General features: G+C 34.6%; 1 protein-coding gene across 5 annotated transcripts; it reads left to right on the forward strand.

Moving 5' to 3' along the window:
* Positions 1-942: 942 nt before the first annotated feature.
* LOC107816271 (mitochondrial Rho GTPase 1) lies at positions 943-11,985 on the forward strand. Of its 5 annotated transcripts, none has more exons than XR_012702925.1 (16): positions 943-1,237; positions 1,604-1,842; positions 2,373-2,505; positions 2,679-2,828; positions 2,950-3,126; positions 3,284-3,535; positions 4,212-4,280; positions 5,160-5,215; positions 5,658-5,739; positions 6,407-6,618; positions 6,751-6,817; positions 9,025-9,137; positions 10,026-10,176; positions 10,445-10,631; positions 11,402-11,571; positions 11,654-11,985. XR_012702925.1 is itself a non-coding variant. In XM_075238494.1 (15 exons), the coding sequence occupies exons 2-15, from the start codon at positions 1,628-1,630 to the stop codon at positions 11,473-11,475; spliced, it is 1,938 nt and encodes a 645-aa protein (XP_075094595.1). In that variant the 5' UTR covers positions 943-1,237; positions 1,604-1,627; the 3' UTR covers positions 11,476-11,985. The 5 variants fall into 5 exon arrangements, 2 of the variants coding, with proteins under 2 accessions (XP_075094595.1, XP_075094596.1); XR_012702924.1 differs by having other exon boundaries at positions 11,678-11,985; XR_012702926.1 differs by having other exon boundaries at positions 995-1,359; positions 11,678-11,985.
* The last annotated feature ends 13,231 nt before the right edge of the window (positions 11,986-25,216 follow it).

Consider the following 25,216-nt stretch of genomic DNA (forward strand, 5'->3'; position numbering starts at 1 on the left):
ACGGTATATAAAAATGTAGGGTAAATGATAAAATAAAATTATTTAATAATAATGAAGGGTGAAATTGAGAGAAAAAGATAAAGTAACGACGCGACCACACCAAATCGGTCGTTACATAAAGTGGCACATTTCGTCGTTACGTAATGACGGATTTAACGATACGATACAATAAAATTTAAGTAACAATAAAAACAAATATCGTATTTAAAGTAACAATACAATACAATAGGTAACAACCATCCAAACAAGCTGTTAAGGATCTAGTACCCTCTTATCTGACAACCTTAGTTTTTATAGGTATTCATGATACTTCCCCCTAAGATGACTAGATGACCCGAATTAGAAAAATAACTATAGATGATATCGGGGATGAGGAAAATAAATGTGATAGATCTAATGTATTCAAACAAGTCAAATAACAACAAATAATAGTATTATTTATTATTATTTGAATTCTAGTACTAGTAAATAATACAGATTGAGTCCAGCTTTCAGTAAGTAATTTACACCTTATTGATAAATTACTATTCGTTTCTTTAAAATATAAAAATAAAAATTTATCAACGAAAGAGAGTTCTTGAAATAATAATCTTATTTTTTCTCGAATATGATTTTTTTTGTGTTACTATTTCTTTTAGTTTATTTATGTATTTAAATTATTCAATAGTTATTATTTTCTTACATATATAGTATTTGGCTCTCATAAAAGTGTAAAAAATATCTCTTGATTTGGGCTTTATGAGCTAATGAACCAATAAAAAAGTTAATTTGAAGATTTTTACGATGATGAATTTATTAGGGCATAATTTAGGTGCATCTGATAAATGAGTATTTCGAGGAGTTTAATTTTTAAAGTAAAATTAAAGAGTAAATGCACTCAATTTTAATGGATTACTATAAATCGTAAAAGTAAAAGAAGAAAAACAGCGATTTTTAGTCATTATCCAAGGTTAGCGTACGATAATATGTCCCAAGGGACAGCCAACAGGTATTTGGACCTAATGACGCCGCCCAGGTTGGAACGTTTCTGCTAAAAAGAAAAACATTTACGATAAACATTTCGCAAACCCTTGAGCTTTCATTCCCACACAAAAACCCTTTTATACAAAAATTATCCCTAAACCTCTTCAAACTCTTCTGAAAAATCTTTTTCTCCAAGCTACCTCCACCTCCATTTCAGCGGCCTATTTTAACATCCCTTGGGCCCTTCCAAAATTCCCCAATCTTACACTGAAAGGTAAATTTTCCATTACCCAAATATATATACGTGACAAATTCTTTAGTGGGTTTTTACAGTTTTAGCATTTGAAATCGATAGCAGTTTCTATATATGGGATTTTGAATCCCAAGTATTTATAGGTACGAAACCTATAGCAATCTTGATATCTCTAATTTGTTTTGCATATATTATGTTCTTGATGGCCAAGTTAGGATTTTTGGTTTTCAAGTAGTTGTATTTACATACATGTGACTGATCTTTTCATTGGGTTTAGGGTTTTATCTTTCAAATCTAGCAAAATCTTGATACTCTATATTGTTTGTGCAATTATTGTGCTCTAACTCTGTTGGGGATATTGATTATTTGTGTATTTGTGGTGTGTAGAGGGAGAGAAAGAGAAGTGAGTGAATGGCAGGAGGTGGTTCAGCTGCTGGAAAGGGTAATGCACCTGGTGTTCGGATAGTGGTTGCTGGTGATGCCAAGACTGGAAAGTCTAGTTTGATCTTGACGGCTGCCACTGATTCTTATCCGTCCAATGTTCCTCCAGTGTTGCCTCCGACTAGGCTACCTGACGATATCTACCCTGATCGAGTACCTGTAACTATTATTGATACGTCCTCAAGGTGCTCATTGGATTCCTTCCTCCACCTCTTTATTGTGGCTAGTCATTGTACATTTTCTACTTGTTAACCTGCATATAGATTGTGTCAATACTTCTGTTACATTGATGTTTTCTTTTATCGTATTTATCCTTTAGTAAGGGAGCTGATATCTTCTACTTTTTTGTAATTTCATGCATCTTCTGGATGTCTTTGTTATTAATACAAATTGTAATTCATAAAAGAAAAATTATCCTTTCATGGGTAAGTATCTCCCTGTGTTCCAGAAATCTCTGTTCGGAAAGATCAAAAATGTCTTCTTCCTTTCATATAACCGGCCCTTTATTTATCTGGTTTTCTTATATTATACCTGCTTTCAAATCTTTGCTTATAGAAGTTTTGTGCATGGAGATGAAATGGCTTCTGTTTGCCTGAGGTTATTGTGATACACAATGTCGGGTACATATTGTTGTATGTCTGGGATACTTTTGGTTCCTCTAACAGTAGCTATGAAGTATCTTGGTTCTGTTCTGATTTTAATATTTTTTAAACAGTCCTGAAAATAGAGGTAAACTTGTGGAAGAGCTGAAGAGAGCTGATGCAGTTGTACTGACTTACGCTTGTGATAAGCCTGCGACTCTTGATCGTCTGAGTACTTTCTGGCTTCCTGAACTCCGCAGATTGGAGGTTTGTGCCAAGACCATGTGTCTCTTGAGTAAATTTGTCTTGTAAATTTTCAAGAGAGTTGCAAAACGTATTCTTGGGAGTGATAGTGGGGAGAAAAAAATGAATTGCTCTAGAACTGCTTTTATCTGTGACGAATTTATTACTAATGTGTCGTTCACCACTACTTTGAGCAGGTTCGGGTTCCTGTCATTGTCGTGGGTTGCATGCTTGATAAAAGGGACGAACAGATTCCAGTCAGTTTGGAGCAGGTGATGTCACCAATTATGCAACAATTTCGGGAGATTGAAACCTGTATTGAATGTTCAGCATACAGACATATCCAGGTGAGTCATAATACCTTTGATCTTTGCACCATCACTTTATAGTTGACCCTGTCAAGCTAGGATGACTACAAAAACTTTTCTAATCATTTTTCTTGTTTGCTGATTAATGCTATGCTTGTAGATTCCCGAGGTTTTCTACTATGCCCAAAAAGCTGTGCTTCATCCAACAGCTCCACTATTTGATCAGGAGGCCCAAACTTTAAAGCCACGATGCGTTAGGGCTTTGAAGCGGATATTTATTCTTTGTGATCTTGATAGAGATGGTGCCCTAAGTGATGCAGAGTTAAATGATTTTCAGGTCATATACTTAAATCTAGCCTAACTTTTTCTAGCAAGTCGATTTAACCGTTGACTAGTATTGGTAAAGATGAAACTACTTTATGGAGGACTAATTATTGATTATGCTTGTTCCTTTTGGTAGTCTGTGTTTCTGAGATGATTCAATGATGGTGTAGGTCAAATGCTTCAATGCTCCATTGCAGCCTTCTGAGATAGTCGGTGTTAAGAGAGTTGTGCAAGATAAATTACCTGATGGTGTCAATGAACGGGGTCTTACATTGACAGGTTTCCTGTTTCTTCATGCACTGTTTATTGAAAAAGGGCGTCTGGAGACAACATGGACTGTCCTGCGGAAATTTGGCTACAACAACGAGATCAGGCTTAGTGAGGATCAGCTTCCTACTCCCATCAAGAGACAACCTGACCAGGCAAGTTTGTTGTCACCTGACTGGACCTGAAGTTGGAATTTCCTGTGTTTTTCTTTTTTGAGAAGGATCTATTTCTTTTTCTCCATTTTTCATTTGTCTTCTTACCAAACAAGGATGTCAAACACTATCCTTCCAATAGGTTTAGTTATCGTTTCCATTTAGATCTTGACCTATACTTGCTTTCTGTAGATGTGCACTGTCAGATTATGCCTTGACCTTTTTCTTGTTTTGTTCATTTGAAAATTTTTTCAGGGATAACCAAGTAATTTTAGTTTCTGTTTCTATTCGGTGTTCAAGCTTGCTATGCAAATTATTCAAGTATTGCATTTACTACTTCAAGTATTTGGTAGCATACAGTGCGCTTTAAGAAAAGTATGCATGAAGAGCAGATTAATTCAATAACTATGACATGCATGTTTCTCCCATTTAGTATCTAATTCTCCCATGAAGAGATTTTTAACTCCATTCTTTTTGAAACATATCATACTAAATTTGCAAGATTCTTTTTATATTCTGTGCCCACTTTTCATCCTTCTTCTTCTCTTAGATATATTGTACTAGCTGTTGATCTGTTGTTCCCTTTGCTCCTAATTTCTGTGATGTTCCCTCAGCTTCAAATTTCAAAGATTCATCTTTCTACTTATTAACTGCTAGTCTTCACTTTTCCTTCTTATAGAGTGTTGAGCTGACCAATGAAGCATTGGACTTCCTCAGAAGAATCTTCCATACGTTCGACATTGATAGTGTATGCACATTCTCTCTCTCTAAAATTCTTGAAGTTATGCTGCACAAGTTCATTTCAGAGACTGTTGGCACTACTCGCCCTATATAGATTCAAAGTTTCTTTTTTCATAGGGTGTTTGGTGTGGTATACAATGTTTTCTGTGGAAAATATTGGTGAACTAATTTCACAATTAATCCTGGCTGGTTGGACATGAATTATGTAACTGAAATAATAAAAGTTGGGCAATGGGTCGTGGTAGTTTTTAATGATAATTTTGAGTGTTAAAAAGGTTAACAGTATTTACGTGGTGGCTATAGCAAATGATGTGGATCAAGAGTTGAGATAGTAGTCAAGGAAAGTTATTTTTGTTTTCTTGAGCAGCATATTGATATTAGGCAACCAAACATTTCAGCAAGAAAACGTTCTTTTAATTGTACATCATACCAGATACACTGTTATTGTTGGATGTGGAGTGAGGTTTGGTTGCTTGGATTGGGGGAGATGGATTTGATCGAAGGTACTACAGTTAATGGTCATTACATGTTCTATTGTTTCCTTTATAAGCTCTTATAGGTTGCCCCTGCTACAATGTTGTCCTTTGGACTGTCTCGCTTGGGCTGCAACGCCAAGACGTAGACTCTTATTGTGAAGTAGGACATATAAGATCTTGCAATTATTTGTTAAATAGTTTATTTGATTTCAATAGTTTTGCTTTTAATTTATGGAAATGATTTTAGGTACTTGGTCAGCTATTTGTTCAGTTATTTATTTATTTATTTTGGTTATTCTCTTTGTTGATTCTGGTTGTTTAGAGCGTCAATTTGGTTTTATGAAATTTCCCACTGATGATGTATGATGTCATATCACAACTTTAACCACTTTGTTTTTGATCTTAATCAGGATGAGGCACTTCGATCGAACGAGCTAGATGACTTGTTTTCCACTGCACCTGAGAAGTAATATTGCTTTCTTAATATCATATACTTTGTTATATTCTTTTTGAATTATGGTAGATGAGGATCAATAATTTGATTTCAATATAGGCTCTTATGTTGGTAAGCATAATGAGTAGGCGATGTATCTGTGGCTTCTGTTTAAAGAGAGAAAAAGTGCCTGTTAAGGCCCGCCAAAAATATTAGTTGAGCAAGATTTGAACTGTTACGAAGTTATAGTCCATAACCTTATTAAAAAAGAAGTTTAGTGAAGGAAATAAATGCTTAATAGCCTATGCGCATGTTTCACCAATCATGAAAAACAATTCTATTCACGGCATTCTCTTGGTTGTACACTCTTATAAATGTATGGTTAGGAGTAAAAAGGTGATAAGCTGGTTTTGAATCCATTTACGTTTATATCATACTGACTCTTGGTTGTGAATTCATGGACTTTGTAATTCAGCCCCTGGTCTGAAGCTCCATACAAGGATGCTGCAGAGAAGGATGCCTTGGGAGGACTCTCTCTTGATGGGTTTCTTTCGGAGGTGCATATTACTGGAGTATTTTTGTCAGCTTGCACATTTTCATATTCTATCTATGTCAAAAGATGACAATATGGCATACTAAATGTTAATTCTTGTGGCTTGTGGGGAGTTGAAACATGGTTAGGGGTGTCATTTCTGCGGATCTTCATGCTGCTCATTGTTTGATCATTTGCGCGTCTAAGTTGCAACATGCAGTGCTTCCTTATAGGCCGATTTAAGCTGGCTTAATGTTTACCTGCATTACAAATGGGAGCTATGCATAATCGGTCACAAGTCTGTAGAAAAGAGTGGGTCGCGGTTGGTTAATGATGAGTATAAAAATAATTGTGATGGAACTCTAAATACTGAACTCAAATAAAGCTGAAGGTATAGAGAATTTATATAGCCAACCCTAAGTATTTTGGGATTGGGATGTAGTTTGGAGTGATTGATTTGTCTGCATAATGGTGTAACATTCATAATGCCAATATAGGAGCCTGTAAAAATTGTTGAGCATGCCAGTTTCTAAACCTGCCATGTTACTACATCTTTATTGTTATGCTAGGCATCAGATTTTTAATTTTTAAGCTGCCCTATGCGATTTTAACTCTTTAGAGTGTTGTCTATAATTATATATATTTTTTCGAATGCTATTGTTCTGATGATTCTTTCTATCCTGTGGATGCAGTGGGCACTGATGACACTTCTTGATCCCATTTATAGTGTGGAGAATCTTATATACATTGGATATGCTGGTGAGCCTTCATCTGCTATTCGTATAACTCGAAGAAGACGGTTAGATCGCAAGAAGCAGCAATCAGATAGAAATGTCTATCAGTGTTTTGTTTTTGGGCCAAAAGAGGCTGGAAAATCAGCCATTCTTAATTCGTTTATTGGAAGGTTTCTCTTCTGAAGCTCTTGCTCATCAAGTTGGTTTCCTGAAATTTGAATGAGAAAGATTTTGACTTGATGGCCCATTTTCTGAGTTCTTATCTGATTTTATCCTTGTTATTTCTGTAATCTGTAATGCAGGCCATTCCCAGAAGAGTACGAATCAACTACTGCTGATCAATATGGAGTAAATATTGTTGATCTCGGGGTAAGAGATCTTATCATTTTGGTTTCTTGAAAGATGAAGTTACTGATTTGTATCATTTACTTATTAAAACAAGTGGAAAAAGACTGAATTACAGTGTAATTCCACAAGTGGTGTCTGGGGAGGGTAGTGTGTACAAAGACCTTACCCCCACCTTGTGAAGGTAGAGAGGCTGTTTTCGATAGACCTTCGGCTTAAGAAACACTAAACATGAAGCAACCAATAATAACAACCACACGAAAAAACAAAGACACTATGTGTAATAACGAAGATTTAAAAATAAGAAATACAAGAATACTACTAGCATCAAAAAAAGAAAAGACTGAATTACAGGCAAAAAGGTTAGGAATGAAGAACTTTGATTTTACATTTATCTATATTCAAGACATCTGGTGCATACTGTCGTGGTACTTTTGTTGGATAATGTTCTTTATGGTTAATCCGATGAAAGGAACATGGTTGTACAACATAATGTTGCATCTCGTGATTATTGTTCTATTGGTTCTAATTATGTGCATGGGTAAGTATGGAAAGCTAAAAGAATGAGAAGTCTAATGACGCATGGTGAGAACTTTAGTTTTTCCATCTGTTAATGATGAGTTGCCCATAAGTAATGAAGTGTCTAAGAGATGGAACTTCCTTGGCGAGAAGAGGGTTAGGAAAGTGGACATGCTTGATGGGGTAACAGTTGTTCGATCTGAGAAGGTTAAGGATGAGCTGGTATTGGATGGAAATGACATTGAGCTTGTCTCATGCTCTGCTGCCCTCATCAATCAAAAATGCCATGTGAAGAACAAGGATATCCGAACGTTTGTTGACGGTATCTCTGTCAGTGAGAAGGGCAGAATTGCCGAAGAAGAATGAGCGACCTAGAAGTAGGCATATCAGTGATGATTCGTATCCAGAATGTTTGTTTTACCTTCTCTATTAAGTTCATTAGTAGACTATATATTACAGACTTGTTTGAAGTTAAGTTTTCAAGTTCTTGTTTTGAAAAAAAAAAAAGGCCTTATAAAAAAAAGTGTCTAAGAGATGGTCATTCATATATATATTTGATGTAAGAAATTCTTAGCTTTAGTGCTTTACTGATTCTTGGAGCATGAAGTTTTTAGAACTATGAGTCATACCTCGTGTAAATCTGTAAGGCTCTTGCTGTTGCAGGGCAATTTGCTAAAGGCTATTGCAAGGGTGAGAGGCCTCAATGATTTGATCTAAAGATGTTACCAGTTTTTATTTACTTATTTATGGTGGGATAGCAAGTGTTATATTATTAATAGAAAAGGTACCAAGAAAGTAGCAGAAATATTCACCAAGATTCAGGATGTGCAACACCTTTCTCTGTGATGCAATCCACCTTGCAGTCTGTGAGAAGCCAAAAATAAGTTATAATTGTTGCAAGAATATGCGTTCTTATGATTGAGATAACACACAGGTAAACAGACAAAAACTGGTTGTAGAGGAAAAGGACAATGAAGTCACAAAGTAAATTTGTATGAGGCCAAATATTATTGAGTTGGGGGCCCTCTGGGAGACGCGGGGAGGTTCACTTCCGTTTTAATTGAAGGAGCTCACTAGGAGTTTGTAGAGGAAAAAACTGGTAAACAGACAAAAACTGGTTGTAGAGGAAAAGGACAATGAAGTCACAAAGTAAATTTGTATGAGGCCAAATATTATTGAGTTGGGGGCCCTCTGGGAGATGCGGGGAGGCACAGATTCACTTCCGTTTTAATTGAAGGAGCTCACTAGGAGTTTGACCTATCCTTTCTTTTAGTGCTGTCATGAGTGCTGAAACTGATCTTGGTAGAGTGATACGGCTCCTGTGGGCGTGTCAAGTTCTGGATCCTTATTGGACGAAAGCCTACTCATTCCGAGGAATAAAAGGGTGGCTTGATCACCTAATAAAAGAAGAATTTCACTAATTGGGAGGAGTTAATCAAATGGTTTAATAATGAAAAAAGAACTCAACCTTATCCTCCCCTTTTATACATGATTACAACAATCTTTCCCCTTGTAAGAAAGAAACTTTGAATAAAATTAAGATAATGGTTGTAACTATAGATGAATATCTCCATTTGTTATAGTTTTTATACTTTCCAACCAAGTTTCTTTACCATGTTTGGTTGTATGTTGGATTTCCTCTTCTCTTTTGCATCTAATCTATTGCCTAAATCTGTAATTAGCATAAGAACATTTGCTCTGTACATTGGCAGGGGACTAAAAAAACTCTTGTGCTACGGGAGATACCAGAAGATGGAGTGAAAAAGCTTTTATCTAGCAAGGATGCTTTAGCAGATTGTGATATAGCGTTATTTGTCCATGATAGGTGATGTTAAACCATCTTTGCTGAATCGAATCAAGTGGTTTAAGTTTGTGCTTCTGAAATTTCTCCCTTCCTCCCCAGTCCTCTGAACACAAAGCATCCTGTTTATTTTGTTCTTAACTTTGACACTTTTATGCATGACTGGTTATTCTATTGATTTCTGTTTGGCACCTTCAGTTGCGTTAGAACTCAATAGATTGAATTTCTTTTCCTGAGAAGGTAATATTTTATAACTGTAGCACGAAGATTATGCAAGCTGTACAAGATTGACTTCTATAGATTGAAATTGGATTCAGGAGTAGTTCTGCCCTACAAAACAAAAAGGGAAACCACCCCCCCCAAAAAAAAAAAAATCTAAAAGGAAAGGAGAGCAGAACAATACAAAGATATGCAAATTAAACTTTTGCAGTTTTGGATATGGATTCACGAGCTATTTTTGTCCAGAAGATTGGTGGTAGTAGTATATTTAGTTGGTGGCAGACCTAGTTATTACTACCTTTCCGAGGACATCTAAGCGATCTGTTAAGTGGTATGAGACCGTCTAAATGTTTAGTAATGGACATGTCAGAAGGCAAGAAGGGAAAGAGGTCAGACGTAGCTGAAATATTAATGATAGCTCATGCCTGGTGTTTATGAAGTTCTCTTTGATTCTTCCTCCTTTTTATTCTTTATTCTTTTGTTCTTCAATGTTCTATTTTTTCTAGTTCGTCTTCTTCGTAGTTAAGTGCTTAAACTATACATGAAGCCTATGTTGCTGAAGGATGAATGAGAGGGAAGAGTAGCTCTTCCCTTTGTTCCATTATTATTCTGCCACATATTCTGTTTTTCATACCTCCTGGTTTTCACTTTTACATTTGCTAAATAGCTCATTGTAGTACCTTTTGTGTTCAGTTCACGCGAAGCTTCCTGGAAGAGAGCAGCAGATTTACTGGTGGATGTTGCTAGCCATGGAGAGGCCACTGGGCATGAGGTGCCCTGTCTCATTGTAGCTGCTAAGGATGATCTGGATCCTTATTTGACCGAAATTCAAGATTCAACAAGGGTACCTATCCTATATACCATCCAGAATTGAGTTTTTTATATATATATTGTTTTGTTTTTGGGTCAATTAGTAATTTCACATTCAGGTTCAAATTATTGCTGTAGTGGAGCTTGCATGTGCTTAGTTTGTCCAGCAATTTTAGTGAAATGCCTTACACCTGCACGAAGTTAACTTACTAAATTGCTGCACCTCATCATAACAATTGTCTTGAGGAGTGATGCTCAGCTAGTACTGGTGCACGTGATTGAGTATATCCATTTTTTAACAGGTTAGCCAGGATTTAGGGATTGAAGCTCCCATACCAATCAGCACGAAGCTTGGAGACTTCAGTAATTTGTTCCGAAGGATTGTTAATGCAGCAGAGCATCCACATTTGAGCATTCCTGAAACAGAAGCAGGAAGAAGCCGTAAGCAATATCATCGGCTCATCAATCGATCTCTCATGTTTGTATCAGGTATAATATGAATTCTTTTGGAGCTTAAATTAAAGCAATTTTTGCTGCAATCATTTGGGGAAACGAACAGGTAGTAACATTATTGTGGGTTTCACATGTATATTTCCTTATCCTTGAAAGTTAAGGGTTAATGACAAAGTGGTTTCTTTTAGCTTTAATAGAGCTGAAATTAAAGCTAGAGATGGTTAAGTATCTTGCACATTTCCGCTGCACTTTAGGAGCTAACTAAGGACTGACATAGGTCTAACCTAAATCAGCACCTAGGTTCTCCAAGATTAAACAATTTTTTCTTGGAATATTTGGCATAAAAGAACCAACTGTAGGTGTTTGTTTCCGCTTTCATGTGTCCTTACATGAGTTTAGACGCCAGCAAGCTTACAGTTTGAACTTCTCTCCGCATTTTTGACTTCGTAGTGTCAGCTATGATATTATCCTCTGGCCAACTGGAGAAAAGTACCCGAAGGGTGGTGCTCAAAGTGTGAGGGGGATTCCGATTTAGTTGGCGTTTATTTGGCTGCTCTGTAGGTTGTACCTAAGATCCTTAGTCATCGAGGCTGTCAAGCACATTGAAATGGACAGACCCCTTGTGCAAGTAGAATAAATATCATATCTTCTTAATTTTCACCCATCTAGGATGATTTGCTCAATCTGCCATTTATACAAGACAGGATGCTCTATAAGTTAAGAATTCTCTTTAATGTATCATATGTCTAGATGCTTTGTTGTCCTTCAAAGTTCAACATGCAATTCTGACTCTGTTGCTGTAACAGTTGGAGCTGCTGTAGCTGTAGTAGGACTGGCAGCTTACCGTGTTTATGCTGCACGGAAGAATGCATCGAGCTGAAATGGTGAAGGAAAAATATGCCAGTCATGATGTCTAATATCAAGTTTCTCTCTGTGCGATTACTTAGTGTGGGATGCTTTATTGTTTGGTTTTCTGGTAATCTGCCTCTCCGAATTCCAACTTGGAGGAAAATGCAATTTTTTTTGTGATCTCAGCTTTAGATCTGTTACATAGTTAGCCTCTTTTCTTTGTTGCATTTCAGTTAGAAATCAATGGATGTGCCTTTCCGAAATGGAGCAGCGCCATTGCTGTCCTGAATACTGGCGGGGTCAATTTGCTGCGAAATAAAATTAAAAAAAAAAGGGAAGTGATCTTGAAGCGGCTTTTTTATTTATGTCATAATAATAAAACAAGTTCAATTGCAATGCTGTAGGATTTTTATCTTTTTGCTAAGTTGTGAGGTGTCTCCCATATTAATTCGTATTTTAGCTGTTTAAGTTCCTTCTATCCACTCTTCTCAGTCACAAGCCTACAACATTTTCAGTAAAAAAAATGCCAGCTTCATTTAAACTGCTTTAATCGGCTTGCAATGGAGTAGCGATTCAAGGAATTTGCTAGTGTTAGGGCATGTTTTACTAGTTTTTGGATACAAATGTAAACAAAAGGAGGATCTCTGTATCAAAAACACCTAAAATGGATCTTATATTTCTTATTTTTAGCTAAAGGAGAGTATCTGAGTTAGTAGATAATTTATCTAACACGCCGAGAGTAAATTTTGAATTTGCTAGGATCTTACAGAATTTTTTTATTTTGTACCTCACGCAACTGACACTACTAGTTGTGTGAGGTCTCTTTTTTGTATCATAATTTTGTATATGTATCCACAAATTTGTGAGATAAAAAGAGGTATCACACAATGAATGTCAATTGTGTGAGGCATACTATAAAACTTTTCGGATCTTACATCTATTAGATTTGAAAAACAAAGCATAATGTATACATGATCTTTTACAAGGTAATATATAAAGCCTATAATAATGTAATCAAATGTCTACTCGTCTCATGCACTATAAGTTTGAACATCACAAATATAAAAGGAAAGGAATTTTTAAAGCCTAGAATAATGTAATCAAATCTCTACTTGTCTCAGGCGTTATAAGTTTGAAAATCACAAATATAAAAGGAAAGAGGAAAAGAAAAAGAAGAAACTAAAATATTAGGAGATATATAACACCAAACCGAAAATTGAATGCATTCACGCAAAACCTAAAATGTGTTATTTTATTCTTAGGATGTGTTATTTTTTTAGGATCTTTACTATATTTTGTTTTGGACTTATTTATTACCTTCGATTGTTCGGACATCTATTTTCTGGTCCAAGTCTTTTCTTGCTTTCCAAGTTATTTTCTTTACCAATTTCGGCTACTCCTACACTATAAATAGGTATTCATTTCTTTTTAATAAAATATTAACAGTGCCAATATAACATGGCCATCAGCGTTAAGGATGACGATGGTTATAATTTCAGATTTATCTTCCGTGGCAATGCTCAAATCAATTCAGATTTTGCTTGCTATACCAGCATACAATGATTATAAAATATGGCAAATGGATGTGAAAACAACTTTCCTTAATGGTGAGTTAGAAGAGGATGTGTACATGACACAACCTGAAGGTTTCACATTTTCGTCTGATCAAAATAAAATTTGCAAGCTACAAAGATTCATTTATGGACTAAAGCAAGCTTCTCGAAGTTGGAGTATTCACTTTAACAAGACAATTGGAAAGTTCAATTTTGTTAGATGTGAAGAAGAATCTTGTGTGTACAAAAAGGCTAGTGGGAGCACGATTATATTCTTAGTACTGTATGTTGATGATATATTGCTCATAGGGAATGACATACCGGCATTGCAAAGTACCAAGATTTGGCTATCTGAACAGTTCTCCATGAAAGACTTGGAAGAAGCAGCTTATATATTAAGAATAATGATCTATAGAGATAGATCGAGGAAACTGCTTGGACTTTCCCAGTCTTTGTACATTGATACCATTTTGAAAAGGTATAACATGGATAATTCCAAAAGAGGCTATCTACCGATAGATACTGGAATTACTCTCAGTAGGGAGGATTGTCCTAAAATATCTGAAGAGAGAGAACGCATGAGTAGGATCCCATACGCTAGTGAAGTGGGAGCTATCATGTATACCATGACATGTACACGTCCTGATGTGGCTTATGCACTTGGAGTGACTAGCCGATATCAGGCAAATCCTGGTGAGGAACATTGGAAGGTGGTGAAAACCATTCTTAAGTACTTAAGAATGACTAAAGACCAATTCCTCATTTATGGAGATTCTGAGTTGAAACTTAAAGGTTATACTGATGCAAGTTTCTCTTCAGATAGAGATGATAGAAAATCTATTTCTAGTTATGTATTCACCTTAAATGGTGGTGCAGTGAGTTGAAAAAGTTCCAAATAAGCTACAATAGCTGATTCAGTGACCGAAGCAGAATATATAGCAGCTAGTGAAGTTGTATGGATGAAAAAGTTCTTAACAGAACTTGGTGTGGTTCCTTCAATAGATGGTGAGTTCCATTATTGTATGACAACACTGGAGCCATTGCTCAAGCAAAGGAACCAAGATCATACCAAAAATCCAAACACGTTCTACGAAGGTATCACTTGATAAGAGGGATCATTGAACGTGGAGACTTCAAGATTCAAAAGGTTGATGGAAAGGAAAATGTTGCAGACCCATTTACTAAAGCTCTTGGTGCAAATGAGTTTGACAAGCACACGTGAAAATGGGAATGAAGTATAAGACCGATTGACTCTAGTGCAAGTGGGAGATTGTTAGGATATATTAGATATGCCCTAGATCCAATCTCATATTTGATGATTTGAACATATTCTTGTGAACGTTATTTGATATAAAATATATATGGCATTTGATATTCTTTTATCATTGTTATTAATTGCTTGATTAATTTGATAAGGTTTTTGATTAAATTTTGAGACTTGGCATTGTGATGGAGATCATGATAATGAGAGTGAGGTTTCTTATAATTTAATCTAAATTTGTTCTTGATCATGGGATTATTAATTTGGACATTAGTAATCCGGTTAAATCAATATTTATGTGATTGTCTTTATGGGATAAAGATTAGTTGATCTCATTAACTAAATCACATAGATAGATGATGCATATAGAGATATGATCATTGAACCGACTCGTTGAATAATTCCTAATGGTTAGAATTACCATAAACTGTCAATAGGATATTCTCTTGAAGAATGTGATGTAAGAATTTCCTTTGACCTGCGATCGTCATAGTAATTGACAAGTTATTTATTGTGCTTTGATACTAGACACCTATGGCCCTAGGACGATAGTTGAAAGGATATTGGGTATAATTAAATACTTATAGAATTAGTGTTTGATCAAGATGGAATCTGTCAACTCTTGGTAATGAGTTTAAGGTCCATGTTGTCATGAATTATAAACGACCAAACTAAGACTTTGGCCGGGGCAATTGAATGAAAAGAAGAAAAGAGTTTCTTAGGTCATTCAATGGTCGATTATATTTGACATGCACACAAAGTTGGTCGCCTATAAGGATTTGACAGTTGAACCATATCCTAGGGTGACTCAGAGCTATAAAGACAAAAGAAAATATTACTTTATTCTTCTACTAGTTCTTGAGAGTAAATTGTATACTTCATTCTATTTGGTCGTTAAGGAGTGTTGCTAGATGCCACCCTTGATTAGTATATTGATATGATTAATTTACTACCGGTTTAGTATTGAACCTATGAGGTCGCACACTAACGAGTGTTCTTATCTTTGTTAAGGATTAATTAACTTATTATTTGACAGTTGAATTAAAGAATATAATTAGTCAAATAAATAAAGTTATTAGTCCAAATGAAATATTATTATATTCTTTGATAGCACAGAGAATATAATTAATATTGTGAACAAATTGAACTTTTCTATTTGGAATAAAAAATTAAATTATATCTCTTGATTGAAATATATATGTGATATATATAATTAATATTATTTTATATAAGAGATATATTCATAAAGAGTTATGAATTCCAATTGAAATTGGATTGACAGAAAGTCCATAAGGACATTACGTGAAAGCCCTAAGGACGTTGCGGCATCTTCCCATTTATAATGGGATTGTAAATTTTTCCTTAATTATTCCATGAAGTTTAACCTAAGTAAATTATCACCTCAACCAACTAGGAAAAGAGTTTATAGGTGATGATATATAAAGGGTAATGTAGAAAATTTGCCGCATTTTTATTTCTTGAGAAGAAAATTATTTTGTAAAGGTGTGAGTGCAATACAAACCCAAGAGAGAAGATATTATTACAAAAAAATTGTTTCTTGTTCGTTTACTGTTGGGTTGAGATTTTTGAGAAAAATTTTCGGTACAAGTTTTTCATTCAATTTGACAGCTACAGTTGTCCTGCAATGGAGAATCGATCCAAACAATTTAGTAGTGTCAGAGGTGTTAAAACTAAATTTGGAATAAAAATGAAAAGAAAATGATGATCTTGGTAGACTATTTTTCAGGGCTCACCTTAACCTGCTTTGTTTGGATGAGTCAATACATAACTTTAATGGAATACTACAGCTATGTTACTCATCCAAGATTCAACATTTGACAAATGACTTTTTAAAGTTGTAATATGGTTGCATTTAATCGTAATATTCCAGTATTAAAAAGAAAAATCATGTCGTAAGTTCACTGATGTCTTTTAATATTCCGCAAAGCGTGTGCAAATTCACTGGCGATTTTAAATTTTCCTCTACCATTGTAACAAAATAAGTGAGAGCTAAAAATGCATCTTATATTTCCTAAGGTTAATATTGAAGGGAAGAAACATAGTAGTTACAGTAAATAATTTACTTAACAGAAAAAAGTACTCTTAGATAAATTTATCTAACACGCGACGGTAAATTCCAAATGTGCTAGCATCATACATTTGTTAACACGAACGAAAAATCCTTGTTGATCAACATATCTGCCCGGCAAAGTTGTGGGTTGTCTTCAATTTTATTGTCACGCGCTTAATTTACAGTATTTGACACTTTTGCTCCCTGACATGTAGGCCCCCCACTGAATGTCTTCAGTTCAAGTTGGCTCTTCATTTGCTTTACTGTGACTATTTTAACTTTTTATTTGTTATATTCTATATATTTCGGACCTCTATTTTCTAGCCACCTGTTTTTTGGCTTTAAAGTAATTAACATCGTTGTACTTTACTAATTCTATGCTTACATAAATAATACTTATGAAATTAACATTATACTAAAAAGAGAAATTAAAGATTTAAATGTATACTATTTCTCCACTCAATTTCTTAATAAGTTCTTTGGTAAAATTTTACAAAGTTTAAGCATAATTTATATCCCGAAAAGCAACGGAGAGAAACACCTAACAATTATCTCTGAACTCTTCTCCAAAGAGAGAAAATATCCGTAATTCTACCTTTCCACATATCAATATATTCTTATTTTTTTTCTTTTTAAAATTGTAGGAGTACTCTGCTAAAGGATTCGAGCCTTTTCTTTTATTTTTCAAAGTGGACATGCAATCTCTTTTTCTATAACTCCACTTTAAATAGATAGTGCAAAAGAAAGAATTTTACAACAAATTATATATGTATTGATATATACAGTGAACTCACAATAAAAGACAATCTATCCACACAAAAAAATACTAATCTATTTCCGTGTTTAAAATGAACAGACACGTGCTTTTAAAGGAGCTTATAGTTAAAAGATAATAACCATTGTTTGAAATAATAATTTATTTTAAAAAGATGAATTTAATAATTAAATATAAAGTAACGAGTCAGCTGTAATAGTTCAAAGATAAAAAAAATCTTATATTTTATTTTGAATTAACTTAATTGATTTTATGATACAACAATAATTGTTGCACATAATATTGTTCTTGAATACCAAAATATTCGTTGTACCAAATAATGGGTTATCCAATATTTTATTTTTAGTAAAAAAAGAAGTTCATGCATGTGATAGAGGTCACATTAGACTTCAAGAAAATTATCAGAGATTACATTCTAAATACTGCATTAAAAATAGTATTTTTTCCATGCATTTGCAAATAAAATAAAGAAATGCATATTCAACAATTTTGAGATATCCTGGATGGTTAAGTTCTACTATTTGGATTGTATCCTCCAATTACCAAACGAGCTTGTAAATATGCTCAAAGCGGGATAAAAGTAAGTTGTGGCCGAAAGAAACAAATCAATTCCAAATAAAAAATCATAAAAAGAAGTAAGAATGCGCTATGCATCTTTTCAGCTGCTAATTCTTTTTTATAGTTTTCTTAATGTTGAAATTTTTTAATACTTGACGACAAAGAAATTACGATTAATGATAGACGAGTAGACAAAAGCAAAACTCACGAAATCACGTATCATGAAACACACAGCTTGCACATTATACTTGAAGGCAAGATTAAATCATAAAAGTCAATAATTTTATTTAAATCAATTTAACTATTTAACTCAAAATGTTAAGTGAAAGAAAAATCTTACATTATTGGGCCAGCACGGGTCAACTATTACTAATGTAGGACCTTAAGCGAGTTTAGATGGTATAAAGATACTTTTATATGTAGAGTAATGGAATTACCCGAAAATAAGTATGAACATTGGAAAGCTAAGTTTATAGATGGCCTTCCCTCCTTATTTGCTGAAAGAGTAAGAAAAACTCTAAGGGGTAGTTACGGGGAAATTCCGTACAAAGATTATACCTATGAAAAATTGATAGGAGTCTGTACACAAGAAGGATTAAACTTGTGTAATGAGTTGATATCTACACAACTTAAGAAAAATAAGCTAAAAGAAAATTCACAATTAGGAGACTTTTGTACTCAGTTCGGTTTTCCCGAGACCTCTGCTCGAACTTTCATGGTATATATGAGATAGATCTGAAGTATTCGTCATAGATATGTTATTCTGATTATGAATTTAGCAGAAACTAGTATGAAAAATACTAGACTTGAATAGGTAGATATACCTCAAAACCTTGATTTGTTAAACAAATGGACAATTCCTAAAGTCCCTGTAACGACCCTGCCGGTCGTTTTGAGAGTAATAGCCTCGATCCCCTATTAACTGCTTTCCTCAAATCTTTTTCTGCTATTGTGACTTGCCGGGATGATTGGTTTAGAGTTTCAGAGTGTTTTGGGACACTTAGTCCCTAAATGAGAGCTTAAGCCTTAGGATTTGGACCATAGTTGGAACTATGTGAAGACGAATCCAGAATGGAATTCCGTCAGTTTCGTTAGCTCCATTAGGTGATTTTGGGTTTAGGAGCATATCCGGATTGTGTTTTGGAGGTTCGTAGCTCATTTAGGCTTGAAATGGCAAAAGTCGAATTTTTGAAGTTTTGTGCCGGTAGTGGAATTTTTGATATCGGGGTCGTTTTCTGATTCCGGAAGTTGGAATAGGTCCGTAATATTTATTATGACTTGTGCACAAAATTTGAGGTCAATCGGACGTGATTTGATAGGTTTCGGCATCGGTTGTAGAATTTTAAAGTTTCAAGTCTTTTAAGTTTGAATTGGAGGGTGATTCATGATTTTAGCGTTGTTTGATGTGATTTGAGAGCTCGACTAAGTTTGTATGGTGTTTTAGGATTGGTTTGTATGTTTGGTCGAGGTCCCGGGGGCCTCGGGTGTGTTTTGGATGCTCAACGAGTCATCTTTGGACTTTGGAAGATATCAGATTTCTGGTGTTCTGTTGCAGGCATTTTCTTCATCGCGTTCGCGAGGGAGTCCTCGCGTTCGCGTAAGGTATCTGGGAAGGGTAGCTGAATTACTCTTCGCGTCCGCGATGTCGCTCTCATGTTCGCGAAGATGTGGAACCTCGAAGCTACGCATTCGCGACATGGTCCTCGCATTCGCGAAGAAGAACTGGAGGCAGGCGAGATTTCGTGCTTCGTGTTCGCGATGGAGATCCCGCATTTGTGAAGGGTCAAGCTGAGTGGTCTTCATGTTCATGAAATGTGCATCGCATTTGCGATGGAGGATTTTGGGCCGAAGTAAATTGTACTTCGCGAACGCGAGGGTGTTGCCGCGTTCGCGAAGAAGGACGCGTCTGGGCAGTATTAAAGTTCCAAAAAACGGAGGTTATGCCTTTTTTTATCAAAACCTTAAGTTGGGAACTCGGATTTTGGACGAGGGATTGAGGGATTTTCAGAGATATCAATTGGGTAACGATTCTTAACTCCTTTATGGTTATGTTCCACTAATCTATGCTTGAATTCATCGTTAAATTTCGGATTTGGGGTGAAAATTTTGAGAAAGATTCTTAGGCCGAATTTTGGAGTTTCGATCGAGATTTTGGTATCAGATTTGAGCAATTATGGTACGAGTAAACTCGTGAGTGAATGGGTGTTCGTATTTTGTGACTTTTACCCGATTCCGAGACGTGGGCCCGGGTAGCTTTTTGGGCGTTTTTCCTAATTTCACGCTTTAGCTTTGAATTAATTAGCTAAATTAGTTACTTGTAGTTATATTTATATTATGCAATTTATTTGAATAGATTCGGGCCATTTGGAGTCGGATACTCATGGCAAGAACGTGTTACCAAGGTGATTTGAGCGGTTCGAGGTAAGTGGATTGCCTAACCTTGTGTTGGGGACTTCCCCCTTAGGATATCTTGATATTATTTGCTATGTGGGCGCCGTGTACGTGAGGTGACGAGTACGTACACGGGCTATTATTGTAAAAATCATGTTTAACCTTTTAAAATCATAAATTATTTCTCTTATTAAGTCGTACTAATATGTTTAATTGTGTAGTTTAGACTAAAAAGGCATGTTTATGTATTTTAACTGCCTAATTGACATTTTGTGCGTCATGTTTAGCTAAGTCCTCATTTGCCTTATCTGTGTCCAGTATAAACTGTATAACTCGATGTCATACCTGTCATTTTATCTTGCGTTGCATATTTACTTTGGGACTACGGACGTATTCCGGGAGATCCTCATGTACTGCATATTTACTTTGGGACTACGGACGTATTCCGGGAGATCCCCATGTACTGCATATTTATTTTGGGACTACGGACGTATTTCGGGAGATCCCCATGTACTGCATATTTACTTTTGGACTACGGACGTATTCCGGGAGATCCCCCTGTACTGCATATTCATTTGAAACTACGGGACGGCATCCCGAGAGCTTTTCCCACTCTGTTTACCTTGTTTTGAGCTGAGGACTCCCTTAACTGTTAAATTTTCGATAATTTCTCTAACTATGTTACCGTAAATTTTACTTATATCTTTTACTGTTTAATTTATTATATTTACTCCGGTAGGGCCTTGACCTGACCTCGTCACTACTCGGCCGAGGTTAGGCTTGGAACTTACTGGGTACCATTGTGGTGTACTCATGCCCTTCCCTGCACATGTTTTCGTGTGCAGATCCAGGTGCGAGCTATCAGCCTCGGGGTTAGTACGTGTTGCTAATTCTAGGAGACTTCAAGGTACTTCTGCGTGCGTCCGCAGATCTTCGGAGTCCCCTTCTACTCCCTCGTCTAGAGGCTTTCCTTATTATCTTCAAATTTTTGTATAGAGATACATAGATTATAGCAGCTTGTAACTTAGTAATATTCCGGGTCTTGGAAAATTATTTTGTATATGCCGAGTGGTACTACTCTTGACTATTTATAATATGCTATTTATCCTTAAAATGTTGTATTTTCTTTATATTTTTCGCAATAGTAGGCTTACCTAGTCGTAAAGACTAGGTGCCATCACGACACCTTACGGAGGGTTAATTTGGGTCATGACAGTCCCTATTAAAATAATTTATGATTATGAATGGTTTGATAAACTTTCTTCAAAATAATTGGTTAAAACTACTGAGCAATCTTTAGCTTTAAACTCGTCTGAACAGACTATTCGATTGTTAAATAAACAAGATGTTAAATTATATAAAAATCAGTATAATTATCTTCATGTTGGTATGGATTATATTATCCGGGTGAGTCATACAAAACTCGTTCTTATTATGAGACTATTCTTACCAGTACAGGTAGTGCAGAATTTTAGCACTTTTTCGGTTATAGCACGGATGAGAATGTTTATAACTTCTCAAAAATTATTATTAAACAGATTATATCTGTTAAAGATTGGGGAATTTTCACGATGAAAGAAAGGCAGATAAACCTTAACAAGACTCGTATGAATTTCACATATTGGGATTATATCCAAACCTTTGATAAAGTACTTTATTATAATAATGATAGACATAAACATACTTGGTTCATAAAGGTATATGCAAAGATATTTGCAGAGCCCATTCCTAATTGGTTCTTAAATTGGTGGTCATACCACGGTTCAATAGTCAATATATTACCTGACCCATTTCTTATGTTATATAAAGAATGGACTAAAGTTTCACTAGATTTGAATGAATTATACCATGCATATCATATCTGCTATTTGGAAAAAAATGACCAAATATATTTCTTTATAGAGTTCTCTATTCCATGGATTCATAAATGGACTCCAGAGCTGGGATTCACAGAAGAATAAATTCCTTGCTTATATAGGATATTTTACAACAATTTCTGGGATAAATTAATGAAAATAGATTCGGCTGGGAATCTTCTACAATATCATCGTTGCTTGTTTCACTCTGCATTGAAGTGTCAGATTTTTCATACTGGTTAATAGATTGAAGCAAGTTTCTTTTTACTTATTCCAAATACTTATTAATCATCTCATCTTTATCTCCTTCTTGAAAAGAGATTCTTCTAGCAATATGCTTGACTAAGCTATCATCGATTATTCTCTTCTGGGGAGCTGCTAATAATAATAATAATAATAATAATAATAATAATAATAATAATAATAATAATAATAATAATAATAATAATAATAATAAATAAATAAATAAATAAATAAATAAAAAATAATAATAATAATAATAAATGGGGAAGGTAGAAAGGGAAAACTCATCCCAATCCCCAGCTTGTTCAAATAAATCCCATAAATAATTAAAAGCGGTATAGAAGCGACAACGCATAAAAGGTTTTTAACATGTAATAATTCAGATAATTAAGCCAATTATTAATTGTTAAGAGGTCGTACTAAAACTACGGAACTCGGGAGTGCCTCACACCTTCTCCCGGGTTAATAGAATTTCTTACCCGGTCTTCTGTGTTCGCGGACCATAAATAGAGTCAATTTCCTCGATTTGGGATTTTAAAATAAACCAGTGACTTGGGACACCATAATAATTATCCCAAGTGGCGACTCTGAATTAAATAAATAATCTCATTTCGAATAATGTCACTTTAATTGGAAAAGGGAGGTGTGACAATGTGTATAAATTTCAAGCACATTATGTTGGAACTCCAGTACATTATGTTGGAACTCCAGCACATTATGTTGGAATCTCATATGTAAAATATTCAAACTCCAGCATATTATGCTGGAATTTTTCCGAATTTTTAAGATTGTTTTTGTTCAAATTATATTTTTACATGAAAAAATAGCTAAATTTTGATTACTTTTGAAATTGTATCTATTTTTAAATTTTCCTCAATGTATTGGGTTTAAGAAGTGAGGGCTGCACCTGAGTCTTAATCTAGCAGCTGCAGCTGCCATATTATAATTGGCTAAAATTGGGCACAGGTCTTTAATTTGCTATGCTAGAAATAGAATTAGAGAATTAATGGTTGGTGGATGCGTTGTTCTTCAACTAGTGGGTAGTGAATGGTTTGGAAGAGATTGTTGTTCTTCTCTAAGGCCATTTAGCAGAGTACAGACAGTCTCATTTTGATTGGTAAATCTACCATTGAAATGTTCTAATATGGTAAGAACAAGGGTATAAACAACATCTTCTCTATTTTTCACTAGAGCCATGCCTAAGTTATCAACGCCTTCATCAGTGGCTATTGCATTAATAACTGACGCCTTTTCTTCAACAGTTAAATAATTATCCCACCAGCAACGAAGTTGGCCAGTAAAACCTGCAACAATCATTTTACAAATAGTTCTATCTGTATTTTTCACACTTCTATAGATAGTTGCATACATAAGCATTCTATGCACAAGAATAGTCAATTGTCTATTAGTCAAACCATCAAGATTCCATTCATAAATTTCGAAACCACTATAAGACGTATTAGTCTGATTCCAATCTCGTTCTTCTATTAACACGTCTTGAAGAGTAGGATGATTATAATAATAAGTTTGCATTCTCGGTTTATCAACATACTTACTATTCTTTTTGGGATAACCTCTGAGTTTATTAAACTTTGACCAAACTTTATTTTTATAATCAGGAGTGTTTTCTAATTTATCATAAATATTTTTTGATAAATCAATTGGTTTGATATTTAAATCAGATAATTTTTTATCAAGAAGTTCTTCTAAATCATTTAACGATTTGAATTTAAAATCCTGAATCTCGGCATCTATCAAAATATAAAGGAATTTTTTATATAGTTTCTTGGCTTGGTTCCGAGATGGTGGTACAGTCTAATCTAGCACTACTCTTATTGGCTTTGCCTTAGTGGATCTGTCTAGCAAGTCGTGAACTTTAGCCCGTTAAATGTGTTAAAAAAGGGCATCTTTTTTTCACGGTTAGAACCGCTAGACACATGGGGTCAATAAGAGTATGTATTAGATCCAGACATGCCCCTTGCTTGGGTAAAAGGATAGATCCTTCCATACAGTCATAAAGCTTTATAAAAATTCTTGTATATTTTGGTTAGATTTATGGTTTGTTATACACATCTGGATCAGAATCAGATTGTGATTCTTATTCGGCGTCTGATAATGAAGTTAATTTATTTGATTTATCTGATAGTGATAAAACTTTAGATAATAATTGCACAACTTGTGAAGGTAATATATGTACTTGTGATAATGATGATTTTTATAAATTACAATCACAGTTTCAAGATTTCAATATGAAAACTATTACCTCTAATAATGTGATTGAACTTTTAAAAGAAGTTACTGATGAAAAACTTCGAGAAACAATTATAAATTTGGCTGCAAGTACAAGTTCAAGTTCTTCAAAACCTTTTGAAAACTCAAAAAAAGAATTTGAATATTTTGCGTCTTATTCTTTATTAGAAGTTAATAACCGTCTTATAAATAAAAATACAACTCCAGCAAGAAATTCTTCTTTCGATGATTTAAAAGTTGAAATTGAAAGTTTAAAAAGGGAGATTAAATCTCTTAAACAAAATCAAATGATTTGTGATTATAGGATTATTCATATCGAGAAAATCAATTCTCCAACTGAGAAATCTAATGATAAAAATAAAGGTATTTCTGAAAATGATATTGAGGAAGAACCTTTTAGACTTGATTCTAAACATGATATGTTTTTAGGAATGATGCAAATTGTTACTGCCCATAAATGGTATATTAAATGTACTATTCTAATTGATAATAGTTTTTCTATTACAAATATTGCTATGATTGATAGTGGAGCTGATGTTAGTTGCATTCAAGAAGGTTTAGTACCTACTAAATATTTTCAAAAAGTTACTCATATGGTTAAATCTGCATCAGGACATGCTTTAGATATAAAGTATAAATTGCCTAATATAGGTATTTGTCAGAATAAAATCTGCATTCCTCACTTTTTTTTTCTTGTTTAAAAATCAGTTATACCCTCCAATTATACTTGGAACACCTTTTATTAACGCTATTTATCCTTTTACTAGCATAGATTCGAAATGTTTTACAGCTACTTATAAGGATAAAAAGATAA

This window comes from Nicotiana tabacum, chromosome 19, assembly GCF_000715075.1.
Source record: "Nicotiana tabacum cultivar K326 chromosome 19, ASM71507v2, whole genome shotgun sequence".
Lineage (NCBI taxonomy): Eukaryota > Viridiplantae > Streptophyta > Magnoliopsida > Solanales > Solanaceae > Nicotiana > Nicotiana tabacum.

Coding starts and splice junctions, on each gene's coding strand:
- LOC107816271 (XM_075238494.1), top strand. CDS start 1,628: ATGGCAGGAGGTGGTTCAGCTGCTGGAAAGGGTAATGCACCTGGTGTT. Junction 3,536..4,211: donor TCAAGAGACAACCTGACCAG/GCAAGTTTGTTG, acceptor TCCTTCTTATAG/AGTGTTGAGCTGACCAATGA. Junction 5,216..5,657: donor TTTTCCACTGCACCTGAGAA/GTAATATTGCTT, acceptor TTTGTAATTCAG/CCCCTGGTCTGAAGCTCCAT.